The sequence below is a fragment of the Sapajus apella genome, unplaced genomic scaffold, assembly GCF_009761245.1.
Source record: "Sapajus apella isolate SASKATOON/1434 unplaced genomic scaffold, GSC_monkey_1.0 scaffold24, whole genome shotgun sequence".
In the NCBI taxonomy this organism is placed as follows: Eukaryota; Metazoa; Chordata; class Mammalia; order Primates; family Cebidae; genus Sapajus; species Sapajus apella.
Genome location: NW_022436964.1, coordinates 16,363,518 through 16,378,741, shown reverse-complemented (window position 1 = coordinate 16,378,741; position 15,224 = coordinate 16,363,518). Strand labels below are relative to the sequence as shown.

The following is a 15,224-nucleotide window of genomic DNA, read 5'->3' as shown; positions in this document are numbered from 1 at the left end:
AAAAAAAAAAAAAAAAAAAAAAATAGTACAAGGGGCATGTCACACATCTTTGTTTGCTGGGACAGAAAGAGACCATATCAAGCTTTCTCAAGTACTACTGTTTCAACTCAGGATATATAGATGGTAGCTCTGCTTGGGACTGCCAAAACTAGTATACGCCTTTTCTGCTGGGACCCTAACAAATAGAATGATTCCCTTCCTCTTTGGCGTACTTAAACTAGTGTGCTTAAACCATTCTAGCAACTGGAATGAAAACTGGTAAGTACAGAGTTATCCATTTTCTCTGTCTTTATAAGCATTTTCTGAGCATTTACAATATATTGTAGTCTTTTAGTTTCCAATTAAAGGGATAAACATTCCATGTGTAAGCCATGTTACACTCTTAGTAATAAATATTTGCCTATTTCAATTCAATAAACATTTATTCAGGGTTTACAGAGTACCAGGCATTGTGTTGGACTGTGTGTGAAATACAAAATGCTTAATAACACACCCTTCAGAATTTCTGAGCACTTTAGGGCACATAAGAAAGATGCACTTGGGAGGCCAAAGAGGGAAGATCATTTGAGCCTAGGAGTTTAGGACTAGTCTGGGCAATGAAGTGAGATCCCATCTCTGTAGAAAATTTTACAAAGTAGCCAGGTGATGGTATGTGCCATGTAGTCCTAACTACATGGGAGGCTGAGGCAGAAGGATCTCTCAAACCCAGGAGTTCCAGGCTGCAGTGAGCTATGATGGGCCACGGCACTCCAGTGTGGGTGACACAGCAAGACCCTGTCTTAAAAAAAAGGAAGAACAAATGAAAAAGAGATGTATAGATGGCTGTTCTATGAAGCAGAAACTTTGAAGCACGCAGTTGAGGAATAGAAAATGTGCTATGGGAGTTGATAAAAGGAGAAAGTGCTTTTGGGCTGGAGGTTTAAAGCAGACTTTATGAAAGAAGTGGAAATTAAATAAGTGATTAGAGAAGGGTTGGGACAGGGGATGTCTACACAGAGAGGACAGAGCAAGCTTTTGCCAGGTGGAGGGAGTGATGTCAAGAAAGGAATGGAGGTGGGAGAGCAGGGAATGGGGGAACATGTTCTAAGTAGCCAATAACATTGTTTCTCTAAAGCAGTGTTTTTCCAAATATGGATAAACACTCATTTGGGGTCATGAGAGTAATGTAATATCATGAACAGTTTTAAAAATAGAAACTCTCAGAGTACATTTCATGTAGTAAAGATACTGTTTTTGAACTGTTCATGTGTGCACATAAATATGCATACATGTATGTATAGGTATAGCAGGTCACATGGAAAAATGTATTTATTGTAGGTTATAGTCAAAAAAGTAAAAAACAGACTGGTTCTATAGTGGAGGTCAGCAACCTTTTTCCATAAGGGCCAGATAGTAAATACTTTAGGCTTTGGGGGCCAAGAGGCACAAAGGTCTCTGTCACAATTACTCAAACTTGCCATTGTAGCACCAAAGCAATTATAGGCAATACATAAGCAAATAAGCAAGGCCGTGTTTGGGTAAAATGTTAATTACAAAAATATTAAGTCCAAATTTGGCCCATGGGCTGTGGTTTGCTGACCTTTGATGCATAGGGTAGGATAGAAGAGGAAGTTTTGAAAAGCAGTATTGGAAATACAGGTGAGGGGCCAATTCTTGAAGCCCTTTGCCAGTGCATCTTGGATATTGGACTTGAGTCAACCGGAAATAGGATGCCACATTCTGCATGGTGGGAGGTCAGCTTACAGACACTGCAGCAAGCTTTGTTTTTAGACAGCTCTGCTGATTGCAGCATGTAGGCTGGACTGGAAGCGAATTTTTAAAGTCTCTTACTTTATAGTTATCTGTAATTTTCCTTTAAAGGAGCATTTTCAGTGTATAAGACTTTAAAATATTGCCTTCTCCGCTATTCTGCAGGTTAAAGTGACTAGGTTGGTTTGACAGATAAGATAAAGCCCCCAAGCCCAGGACATAGTTAAGTGACTCATCCCATAGAGCTTGAAAAAGTTCTCCACTTGAATTAAATCACAATGGAACAGGACAAGTGCAGTGCCTCATGCCTATAATTCCAACACTTTGGGAGGCCAAGGTGGGCAGATCACTTGAGGTCAGGAGTTAGAGACCAGCCCGGCCAATATGATGAAACCCTGTCTCTACTAAAAATGCAAAAATTGTCTGAGCATGGTGGTGTGTGCCTGTAATCCCAGCTACTCAGGAGGCTGAGGCAGGAGAATCACTTGAACCTGAAAGGCGGAAGTTGCAGTGAGCTGAGATCACGCCACTGTACTCCAGCCTGGGTGAAGAACAAGACTCTGGCTCCAAAAAAAAAAGAAAAATTACAATGGAACTAAAAGACAAATCCCTTGCCCTAAAGTGTATGCCACTTTCCACTGTGCTAATCAGTCTTTCCAATGAAAACAGTGACTAATTCCATCTCTCAAGCACTCGGCAGTAAAAGACCCAGAGAAAGTCTGAAGAAGGTGGGCCACTCAGTCCTGGAAGGAAAACGTGGCTTTTTCCTGCTCTTGCACTGAGCTTCCTCACTGCACGGAGCTGGCTGTGGCAGGATCACAAGGGAAGCTTGTTAAAAATGCAGACTTTCCACCCCACCCCCACTTTGAATCCCTGGCAATATGGAGCCTGAGAACCTGCATTTTACATGCAGATCCTCAAGTAATTTCCATGTGCAGCCAGGAATACAAAACATTGCTTCAGAGAAACCAGTAGTTTTGCTTTTCATGAGAATTGGTAGCAAGAATGTGCCTTAGATGCCACACTAGGTTTGGACCTGGCAGTACAAAGGTACAGCAATGTAAGGCTGACAACCCACATTGGAGACACTTTCCTGCTACTTAGACAAGCCATGTGGCCTCTTTGACCCTCATTCACAACCTGTAAAAGTCAGCAGATCATAGGAGCTCTCTAATTATCTTAGGATGTGGTTTTCGGAATTAGCTAACTATAGGAGAAGAAATGGAAGATTCTAGCCTCAGTACAGGGGAGAAACTTCTAAAATTGATCCAAGCTTTCTCAGCTGAAGGCCTTTTCCAACAACTCTGGGCCACGGAGCTATGTACCAACAAGGAATGCATAGTTTCATGCCAAGAAAGTTTCAAAATATGGATCTGCCTCAGGCTGAAGAATGCCAAGCCTTTGCCCAGGGATAGATCCAAAAGAAGAAAGACATATCCTGAGTAAAAATTTCCCTTGCCAGCATCCTGAGCTCCCAGAACTTAACCAAGGTCATGAGCTGGTGATAGGTCAGTGCTGGGACTTGTCATCCTTGGAAAGTTCCAGGTCCTAGAAAATAGGAAAGCTGCATTTCTTGCTCTATCAAAGAACCAAGGTTATTTAAGAAGCCATCTTTTGTTATGGGACCAGGTATTCACCCACTTCCTGGGAAGGATCTCAGAAAACTGTTTTGCAAGAAAAAAGGAGAATGTTTTGTCAGTCCTCAGACTTAAATAAAAGATTGTTCATCTAAATGGCTTTCCAGCTACTCCCCTAAGTTCCAAACTTGAAGGAATCTGGGCTTGTTCCTATACACAAAAAGGATGTGTTAAAACAGTAACACTAAGATCTGGAAAAACAAAAGCTTTGAAGTTTTGGGGGGCATTTGTTGAAAATGTTCCATTGGTTTCCATCATTGTCATTAGTTTTCTAAGAAGTCATAGCATTTTGGGAATATATAAATTGTTACAGCCCAGAGTTGTGTTAGTACTCACAGGTAACACTAAGAATCGTTCTCTTTGTGAATGCCTGGAAGATCTCCAAGCTTGGCTACCATCTTCAGTAGTACTACTACTATTATTATTATTATTATTATTATTTTGGGGATGGAGTTCTGTCATCCAGGATGGAGTGCAGTGGTGTGACCTCGGCTCACTGAAACCTCTGCCTCCTGGGTTCAAGTGATTCTCATGCCTCAGCCTCCAAAGTAGCTGGACCACAGATGTGCACCGCCACCCCCTGGCTAATTTTTGTATTTTTAGTAGAGACAGGGTTTTGCCATTTTGGCCAGGCTGCTCTAAAACTCCTGACTTCAAGTGATCCACCCACCATGGCCTCCCAAAGTGCTGAAATTGCAGGCATAAACCACCATGCTGGCCACTCCTCTTATTTTTTACTATGTATTCTTTAAGAACTAATGTCAACAGTCATACGAATTTTCCAACTAGAATCAAGGAATGAAACAATGTTTATTATTTCCATGAAAGCACTTTGTTGAGTCTTTCACAAACATAATAGTGTTTTTTTAAAAAATGAGCACTTAGTATGTACCTCTTGTATGTATTTATCTCTTTCTAGAAATTTGGAATTGAATCCACATCTCCTGGCATTAACATGAGTTGTCCATAATTGTCACACCAAATTTTTCCACTGTGAACTCTGGAGTACAGCCTGGTACTCTTGCAGTTGGCTGTTTTCATATATGCCTAATTTCTAACACAAGAAGAGGCCCTGAATGTGTGTGTATTCTGTGTCACAAGGACTCGAGTATCTTTTCAGTCTTTTGAGGTTTGCTGGATGCTTCCATGCATGGATTCCATGCCAATATTATAAATGCCCTAGGACAGGCCCATGACTATCGTGTCCAGCTCTATTTCTTTGACAAATGGTAGGCCCTAAGTAAATGTTTGTAGGATAGGTAGAAAGATAAAAGGATGAATGGGAGAAGGAAAGGAAGGCTAGAAAGACAAGTGGCAGGTAGGTCAGCGGAAGGAAGGAACAAAGAATGCTCATTTTGTTATTTCTTCCTTGCATTATTAGTAGCTATCTTTTTGTCCTTCTTAAATGGATGTATTTCTGAAGATCTAGGTATTTGGGTATCCTGATTTAAGATTTATAAAATAAAATCACACAAATATAGACCATTTAGAAAGGGATGGAGAGAGATGTTATAAATGATAATAAAATCAGAATTATATAAAATATAATTTTAAATGTTTTCAATCATCATACTTACCAGCACAAATAGCCAACAACTTGCTTCTAGAAAGATCTCCCTTCCAGAAACTAGTGTTAATAAACGGATTTTAAAGTACTTATAATTTGTTGTATTAACTTGTTCATTTCTTGTGCCTGTGGTTGTTGACAATAACAGAAATAGCCATGTTCAACAGTGCTCTAGTTTCCAGCTTTAGTGATCTCTCGTGTGTTCCAAATTCTTAATGCCTTTAGCACAGTCATTTTGTGTTCTATTGTCTTATGGTTAATGTTATTCTCTAGTTACTTTGTGAATGAACACTTTATTTCCCCTGAGAGTTGCAGAGTTTGTGACACGTTTAGGACCACGCCTTTTTCTTCATTTATATTTCACATATGAATGATGTATAGATTGGGTTCACAGTACTGCTGTTGCACATATACTGAGTAAGTTTAACTGTATCTTATTTATACAATTATTACTTTTACTATTTTATATTCTTCGAAAGGTAAAATAAAGGAAAACTTTAGTTCACGCGCTATCTGGATGGTAATTCCCTCTACATTTGTCTGTTTTCAAATCTGCCTACTATGGTCTCTAGGAGAGAGAAAGAGCCATATCCGTACATTTCAGATGACTGAGATCCTACTGTGCTTCTTATTTGTGGCCAGTGTGTGTAAATTTGGTTAGGTTGCAGATGTGGGGTAAGAAGCCATGATGACAGCATTATCAGTGCTGGATGAGCAGTTTCTCTGTGGGGCTATTTGAAACAGGCTGAGTGCATGTGTGCAGTTCAATCTAGGCTGAGCCAGAAATGGCAGGTGGCATATATATACATACTTTTGAAGCACAATTACAATGAGAATAAATTCCATTCTAAGAAGAAAGCAGCAAGGCACCAGGCACTGCGCATGGGGATTTTATGCATCTGTTATTTAATTTTACGCATATGTTATTTAATTTCCACAATTTGATAGCCCCTTTTTACAAATAAGAGACTGAGCTTAGGTCATCTGTATGAGGCCACACAGCCACTAAGTGATAAAAAGAGGGTTCCAAGCCAGAGCACAGAAGTGCTATAGTTGACATCCCCTAAACCTTCTTATGAAGTCAGAAAATTGAAACTCCCTTCTGGATCTACTGTGAATGATTAACCCCTGTGCCAGGAAACAGAACTCTCACTTAGTGTTGGAAGAATGTCTCCAACACCTAAGATCCTTTTCTTGGATTCTCAATGGTCCCAGTTCCCTTGACCCTTCTATTAATCCTCCAAGCTGATGAAAAGTGGTAAGAGGGAGTGTTGTGTGACACCTAAGTGTGGAGCAGAAAGAAAGGAATGGGGCTTCTAAGACCACATCCGTACTGACCAGAGTATCCTGGGACTGACTTGGAGTCCTGGGACATCATGACCCTTGGTCAGAGACTGAAGACTTGCAAACAAACTAAGGGTTTCTTTTCCCAGTGTCTAGTAAGGGACTTTTAACAGGGAGAACTGTCCCTTGGGATTTAGATCCAATCCCTACACTTGTGATTTGAGACTTGCCAATCTGCACTCTAGGAGACTGCTAGGGGCTAGGTGGCCCCACTGAGAACAGAGTACAATGACTGTAGAAGTGACAGATCTTCGGCTTTAAAGCCACTGGAGAGATTTTTGGTTCAGTGTATGACCTATCAAGAAACAATTCTTAAACTGGATATGGTGGTTTGTGCCTGTAATCCTAGCTATGTGGAGGCTAAGGCACGAGGACTGCCTGAGGCTGGGAGCTCAAGGCCAGCCTGAGAAACAAAGGAAGACCCTGTCTCTTAAAAAAATAAAATAAAATAAAATTTAAAAAGGCTCGGCACAGTGGCTCACACCTATAATCCCAGCACTTTGGGAGGCTGAGGCGGGTGGATCACCTGAGGTCAGGAGTTCAAGACCAGCCTGGCCAACATGGTGAAACCTTATCTCTACTAAAAATACAAAAATTAGCTGGGCGTGGTGGCAGGCACCTGAAATCTAGCTATTCAGAAGGCTGAGGCAGCACTATCACTTGAACCTGGAAGGCAGAGGTTGCAGTGAGCTGAGATTGCACCACTGCACTCCAGCCTGGATGACAGAGTGAGACCCTGTCTAAAAAAAAAAAAAAAAAAAGTCTTGTTGTTCCTATCTGCCTTGGTGACAAAAAAAAAAAAATGGGTTGGGATGTATAAGGTAGGAGCATACTGGTATGCTCAGTGAAGGAAGTGTGTCAGCTGGCTGGCCATGATATGGTTAATCTTCTCCCTGCTCTGGGATTGATGGCTTGATTGCCTCTTAAGTGATAGAGTCAATGACTAGCCCTCCTATATTTTATTTTAGAGTCTTCTTCACAAGGCAATGAGGTAGGGACCCTAATGACCAAATTTTATTGATGAAATCATTGAGGTTTAGGGAAGAATGTCAAGCCACTGGCCAAGGTCGCACTGGCTGAGTCACAATTCAAACCCAACCTTGCTGGCTTCACAGTATCTGCTGCTGATGTCTCAGGTCATGCTGATGAGTCATTTCCCACCCTCCCCAAACCCCTTCTGGTTATTCTTTTGGATGAAGGTAGAAGGAATCCTGGGGGACCTGGGGGGATGGTATCATGTAAACAGCACAGCATGAGAAGTTAAGGGATCCAGCTTCCGTCTTGACTCCCCGTCTCTTAGACAAATAGCTTAACTTCTCTGTGACTCAGTTTCCTCACTTCAAAACAACTGGGTTTGAGGGGATGATCCATAGGTTTCTTCCATCATGATACTTCAGGTTGCTTCTAGCTGGCTACCTTTAGTGAGGAGCAAATCTGATGAATTATATGCACTACATACTGGAGAGGCATTCATTTAGTCATTCAATGAATGTTTACTGCACACCTTCTATGAGCCAGCTCAGGGTAGAGCGAGGAGTAATTTCAGACACAGCCTCTTTTCTCAGGGAGCATATAGGGTATTGCTATGGTCAGGATATCAGCCTTGTGTAAAATAGTATTTATTATTATTTTACTTATTAAATGTGTTGTGACATAGAATTATTCATTCGGAGCCACACTGCCCACAGCACAGGGTGTGTCCTTTGCTGCTATCTGACTCTTCCGAGCTCACACCTGGCTCTGATCGACTTACATTGTAGGAGAGCTTTGTTCTCTAATTGATGAACATTTGGTACATTTAAGAACACTTTTTAAGAATAGAAAGGTGACTTTTTTCAGTGAGCCTTGCTTTTTTGCTTGATGTTAAAGACCTGAACATAAGTGGTTTGAGAAATGAAAATCAATCTACCAATCTATTGATCAGTGGGTCTATTTCCATCACAATTCTGTAGCATGTTCTCAAATCTCAGATTTACCCAAAAGGGGTGACCCTATTTTAACCTCTTAAGTCCACTATTTTTCGAAGACAAATCCTTGTCCTGAGTAGCTGAAAAGAGGATGAGTATAATTTAACTGCAAATTAATAAAAACCATTTCTGAATGAAAATGGTAAACTGGAGAAATAAAGGGAAATTTTGCAGCTTGTCCTTTAGAAAGCCTGCCCCAGCTCTCACCATACGGGATGTTTTACCTACTTTCTTGCAACTCCTGAGGATCACAGCATTGCTGGGATCATCCAGCAGCAGTTAAATCCATAGGCTTTGGAGCCAAATTGCCCCGCTTGGAACCCTCTTTTTACCACTTAGTAGCTGTGTGACCTCATACAGATGACCTAAGCTCAATCTCTTATTTGTACAAGGGGGCTATCAAATTGTGGAAATTAAATAACAGATGCATAAAATCCTCAAGTGCAGTGCCTGGTGCCTTGCTGCTTTCTTCTTAGAATGGGAATTTATCCTCAGAGTAATTGCACTTCAGAAGTATGCATATATATATATGTGCCACCTGCCATTTCTGGTTCCAGGAAACGTGTGTGCTAAGGCATGTGCTGAATATGCACATCTCCTAAACATCATCAGGAACCTCTTTGAGTGAGTGGTCTTTCTTATTGTATGACCAACAATCCTGGTTTGTCCAGGACTAAGAAGTTTCATGGGATATGGGTCTTTCCGTGCTAAAAGTGAGAAAATCCCATGCAAACCAGGATGAGTTGGTCACTCCAAAGCTGGCAAAGTCCTCAGTTTTCCAGATGAAAATGGCAAGGAGAAACCTCGATACCGAAGCTGACTCCAGTGAGAAACCCCCATGTGAGCAAGGCCAGGGCCATGCATTAAATGAGAGATCAATGGCCACTTTCCCTTAGGACCACATTCAAGCAAAAAGAGGAGGAGACCTAACTCCTACCCCAGGCATTCTGCCCCAAACATGAGGCTGCATGCAGTGCCTTTCTGCTGAAGCAAGTGACTCTCAAGCCTGGCTGCCTGTGAAAATCACCCGAGGAGTTTTTTTTAAAAAAGAAATACCAATGCCTGGGCCCCATCATTCAAAGCTTTTTATTTTATTGGCCCCAGGGCGAGGCCTGAGCATTGGTATTCTTTAAAATTTCCTTATGTGATTCTAATGTGCAGTCCAGGGTTGAAAACTGCTAACCTATGTTACAACTTGGAGTTGGTAATAGGTGCAAATTGACTTATATTTTTCTAATTGAAAAATTTAGAATTTCCTTATCCGAGTTTCAGCTGTAATGGCTTGATCTGTTAATAATGTGTGTGATGCTTTCTTGAGCTGATGTGTCCACACTGGTATTTCCATGTCAAGAAAATGCCTTTGAGATGATTGAATATTCTCTTTATTTTTCCCTTTTCTTTTGTGAGGGCAATATACTTATTAGTGTCCTGCCTAGCTCAAGTAGCATGGTTTTGAAGATTGAGAAAATTCAGTTTAATTTCGGTGGAGGGGGAACAGCGATATTACTCTAGAAAAAAAAGGGGGCCTTCTTTTCTGAACCAGTTTTTGCCAGAGTCATGGCAGAGAAGAGCTGAGTGCCCCCCCTCCTTCCGGTTTATGAGTCGAGATGGCTGCTTCTCAGGGCTGCTCAGAGTAAGGTTGTGTGGGCTGTGCTGCACTGGGCTGGTTAAGAAAGGCAAGGTGAATGGTACTTACAGCTTTGGAAATATGGGTACATTCTTCCTGCAATGTCCTGAGCCAGGTGGCAAGCTCTGGTTGCGTCACCAGCCAGAAGTCCAGAAGAAGCAAGCTTCAAAAATTGTGCTGGTGTTACTCAGTGCTAAAAAGACATGCATTCTCAAGCCATAAAAAGATGTGAAGGAACCATAAATTCAGATTACTAAGTGAAAGAAGACAATCAGGAAAAAAAAATACATACTAGATGAGCCCAACTATGACTCTAGAAAAGGCATGCTTTAAATGTGAATTTCTATGCACCATTGACAACTTTCTTTATTTAATTTTATTTATTTGAGGTGGAGTTTTACTCTTGTTGCCCAGGCTGGAGTGAAGTGATGTGATCTCAGCTCACTGCAACCTCTGCGTCCCAGGTTCAAATGATTCTCCTGCCTCAGCCTCCCAAGTAACAAGCATTACAGGTGTCTGGCACCAGGCCCAGCTAATTCTTTTTTTCATATTTTTAGTAGAGGAAGTGTTTCACCATGTTGGCTTGGCTGGTCTCGAACTCCTGTCCGCAGGTGATCCACCCACCTTGGCCTCACAAACTGCTGGGATTATAGGCGTAAGCCACTGTGGCCAGTCAACAACTTAAAAAATTTATTTTTTTTCTTATGAAATAATATATTGTTATTGTGAAAATATTTAAAAGGAAAGAGAGGAAAAACATCTGCAGTTCTACCACATCGGAGATAACCATGTTAACAGTTTGGTGTATATTCTGTTTACCTGTGTACACACATATATACATGTCTATATTTTTAATACAAATATACTGAATATTCTTTTTTATAATATTAATATAAATATTTAATACAAATATATATTTAATTAAATATGTATGTTTAATACAAATATACTGAATATTCTTTTTTAATGAATTTTCCATTTATTAAAATTGAATGAACAATTGCCTATTGGATACACGTTTGCTGTTTAAGTGATGAGTACACTAAAAGCCACTAGGTAATATATCCATGTAACAAAACGGACTTATATCTCTTGAAACTATAAAAATACAATAAAAAAGAAAAGGATTGGATTAACATGATTTTCTGTGTTACTAAAGATTCTTATTTGATTTACTTTGTCTACACACAAGCTTTTGAATGAATTTTCTACGATGATCCTATTGTTCAGCAATCAAGCCTGGGTAACATAGTGAGACCCCATCTCTACAAAAAGTAAATAAATAAGTTAGCCAGGAGGGGTGGTATGCACCTAAATTTCGATCACTTGAGCCTGGGAGGTCGAGGCTGCAGTGAGCTGTGATCACGCCCTTCCCCTCCAGCCTGGGTGACAGAGCGAGATGCTATCCAGAAAAACAAAACAAAACGACATTTTTTCAATTTTTCTTTATTCTGTTATGTACTTCGTTAAATGTCCTATAACTTAAGGTTAAGAAATAAAATAGCTAGGTCGAAAGCAGCATGATATTTTTAAAGACTATTGATCATAATTGCCAAGTTAACTCTTCCCCTGTCCAACCTTTGCTAACCTGACAGGCCCCAAGTGGTATCCAATTTTACACACTTTTCTTTGACCACAATGAGGATGAACATTTGTTCCGATGTTGACTGTAGTATTTTCCTCTGAAAATTGCCTGCTTATGCCCTTTCATGCCGTTGTCCATTGAGGTTTCTCTTTTTCTTACTGACTTACGAAAACTTTTAATATCCAGCGTGTTAGCCCTACCATATATATAGCATGAACATTTCTACTCCCATTTGTACTCCGTTTCTAGTGGGGTTTCAGAAAACCATTTGATACCTTTGTACTTTCTGGTATTTCTTGTTTAATCTGCCTATCACTGATACAGCATTAACATTCACTTGCCTGAAAGGCTTTTTAAAAGGAGAGTTATAACCCCCCAACCCCCTCCAAAGCAGACGATAATCATCCAGTGGAAACATCTGTGTAACTGAAGCATCATTAATGTCTTTGTCCCAAACTCAAACAACTATAAAGGGCATTGTTAATTTTACTTCATCATCAGCCCCTTATTAATCTTGGCAAATGTTTAACTTGTGGGCAAGGATATCCAAGCCAACTCACAATTTACTATGCAATTGGCTACAAACGTTGAGGTGGGTTTTTTGTTTATCCAACTAAAAGAACTTAATGTTTCTCTAGCACTAAATTATGACATCTTATCTCACAGATTTAGCAGCATCTAATGGTTCTATCTCTAGGTAATGTAATCCAGCTGGAGTTTGAAGGTACGCAAAGCCCACGTTTTAGAACAAAGGGGTATTTTTGTCTAGCCAGTAAATAAAAGTGATTTTTTTTTCAGCTATAAAAGGACAAAAGGTTTTGAAATGATCCCACTGGGCAGGTTTTCCTAGACTTGTTTTTTGGCAGTTGGCCATGGAGCTAACTCAGTCTTCCAAACTTCTTCCATTTTTGTAGCAGGGTGAAGAATTCACTAGATGAGACTAGAGACACTTCTTGGTGTGATGATTAATGCCCAGGGTCCTGTTACCCCATAAGCAACCACAACCTGACATTCAACATGCCGTTAGCAGAGCCTTGATCAGTGTGTAGGCAGAATTAAAAACCTGACCCTTTTTCTTATTGATTTTAGTACCTTCACGGCCCTCCTCAGGGTTGTTTTCTTTATTGAGAAAAAAACAAAACAAAACATTTAACATTTATAAACGTCATAAGAATGGTAAATGGGCTACAGCTTTAGTCAGAAGTTGTCAAATATGTTTGACTTAAGTAAAGTGTTGTTTATTCCCATTGTATTATTTTTTTCAGGGGTTAAACACCTTTCCCTGGTTGGGTTTCCCTGCTTGGTTTTCTGTGTATGTTTCATAGTTCCGAAACCCGAGAGTACTGTTGTCCCTTCTCATTGCCCTGCTGCAAGAAGGTCCACCTCTTGGACACAGTCCTGTTTCTTAAGATGTTACTATTGCTAGAGTTAGAAGATATAATTACACAAATAGCCAAGAACAATTTCTGAAAGTGTGTAGCGAGAAATGAGCACTGTACTGTAATTTGTACAGCTTTATTAAAATTACCAACAACAAGATCAACAGCAAAAATGTGTGATATCCCAGTCACTGTTCTAAACACCTAGACATATTTAGTTGCTTAATGCTGACAGTAACCACATGGGTTATGGCCTGTTATCGTCCATAGGTTACAGATGAGTACAGCAAACAAAGGCAAATGGTGGAGGCAGGATTAGAACACAAGAAATCTAACTCTATGCCTGTCCTCTTAACTTGATTAAGTTGATACAACAATGCTGTAAAATGGGTGATGGGGTCCCCATTTTACAAATGAGAAGCTGAGGCTCAGGGAAGCTGATGACTTTGTAATAACTTTCCAGACATCTGTGAAGTCACAATTTGGTTTAAGCACTGTTCTAAAGCCTTTCCCATGATACCACATGTCTCGCACTACATTTCTTTACATTCAGGGCTTTACTCACTTCAGAGAGAGCTTATAATTTGCTAGCAGACAGATAACTTAAATGGGCCTGTGACACATTCTTCTGCGTTCTCACTGCACGAGAAGCTGGTGATTTAGACTGCAGTCTTCATCTGTGTGCATGATGCAATAAGAACTGCCTCTAACTCTTTCTATATGAATCGCTGTGAGATTTAGCTTCTCCATTCATCCCTGCCTCAGGGACTTTGCTTTTTTTCTGTACCCTAGCTTGGAATACGTCATCCCTAGGTCTTGGCATGGCTGACTCCTTCTGAGGTGTCAGCTCAGATGCCATTGCCTCAGTGGCGGCAGACCCTAATTACCTGTATTAATCTCCTATGGCTGCCGTAACAAATCGCCACCAACTGAGTGGCTTGAAGCAGTAGAAATGTGTTCTCTTATAGTTCTGGAGGCCAGAAGTCTAAAACCAAGGTGTTGGCAGGACCATGCTTCCTTGGAAGGCTCTAGAGGAGGATCCCCCTTGCGTCTTTCAGATTCTGGTGGCTCCACGCATTCTGTGACTTGTGGCAGCATAAGTGCAATCTCTGCCTCTAACTGCATATAGTTTACCCCTCTGTATTTCTCCTCTTCTGTCTTCTCTTCTTATAAGAACGTTTATCATTGGATTTAGGTACCACTTGGATAATCTGGATGAGATTGCAATAATCTCACCTCAAGATCACTAATTTACTTATATCTACAAAGACCATTTCCCCCAATAAGGTTACATTCACAGGTTCCAGGTGGACATAGCTGTCGGGTGGGGGACTGCCATCCAGCCTTACGTCAAGTAACCTTTGTGCTGTTACGCTCTGTGACATCATCACCTCTTTATTTTCTTCAAAGCACTTGTCCTTATTTGATGCATCTTGTTCTCTTATCTGCTTTTCTTTGCCTGACTTCACTACCTCCACCTACTTGGATTCAAACTTTATGAGTAAAGAGCTATCTTGTTCACTGCTATACCCCAAGACATAGAACAATGCTTGATGTACTGTAGGGGTCACCAAACATTTACTGAATAAATGAATAATCTCATTGAACTAATGAGATGTCACCTTGGCTCTTTGATTCCTTCAGAAATTTCCATGTTTTATTTTTTGTTATTTTTTTCTTTGAATTTCAGTTGCATATTTTTCAGAAACTCAAATGTATTATGAGACATATATTTAATATAATGGGTAAATAGATCCAATCATTTCCATATAACACTCGGTTGCTAACTGGTCTTCTTAGCTCGTTTAGCTTTTGCTTTGCTCCCAGAAATGAATCCTCAGCAGAATCTTTCTTTCACCCTTAGGCTCTGACCACCTCCGAGAGAAGGATGGCCTGTGGGCTGTCTTGGTCTGGCTCTCCATTATTGCTGCCCGGAAGCAGAGTGTGGAGGAAATTGTCCGAGATCATTGGGCCAAATTTGGCCGCCACTACTATTGCAGGTGAGAAGAAGGGGAAGGGTCTCTGTATGAACCCTGAAGAACTACTCCTAGAGCAAATTTCTAAAACTGATGGGCTAAAACCTTAAAAATGAGGCATCTTCCTGGAAGATCTGAGGGACACAAAGGCTGGAGCTGAATCACCCCTTATAGATGGTTGGGGGTGGTGTCAAAGGCTACCAAGCTGGAAGGCACCAATTTCCCCTCTCTGGTGACATCACTCTGTAATCTTTTCATCAATGCCATAAAGGTGGCCATTTCAAGAGGAACTCTGAACTTCAGAGCTTTGAAAAGTTATTTGGTAACTATCGTGGCTGTGAGAGTTGTGCAGTCAAACCAGAGGCATTTATTTATTTATTTATTTATTTATTT

General features: G+C 40.5%; 1 protein-coding gene across 3 annotated transcripts in view; it reads left to right on the top strand.

Moving 5' to 3' along the window:
• PGM5 (phosphoglucomutase 5) overlaps window positions 1-15,224 on the top strand; it is a 175,004-nt gene that overhangs the window by 107,318 nt on the left and 52,462 nt on the right. For all 3 annotated transcript variants that reach the window (XM_032290968.1, XM_032290966.1, XM_032290967.1), the window contains one exon: window positions 14,720-14,855. In XM_032290968.1, the coding sequence (XP_032146859.1) occupies window positions 14,720-14,855 (136 nt within the window). The remainder of the gene's footprint in view (window positions 1-14,719; window positions 14,856-15,224) is intronic.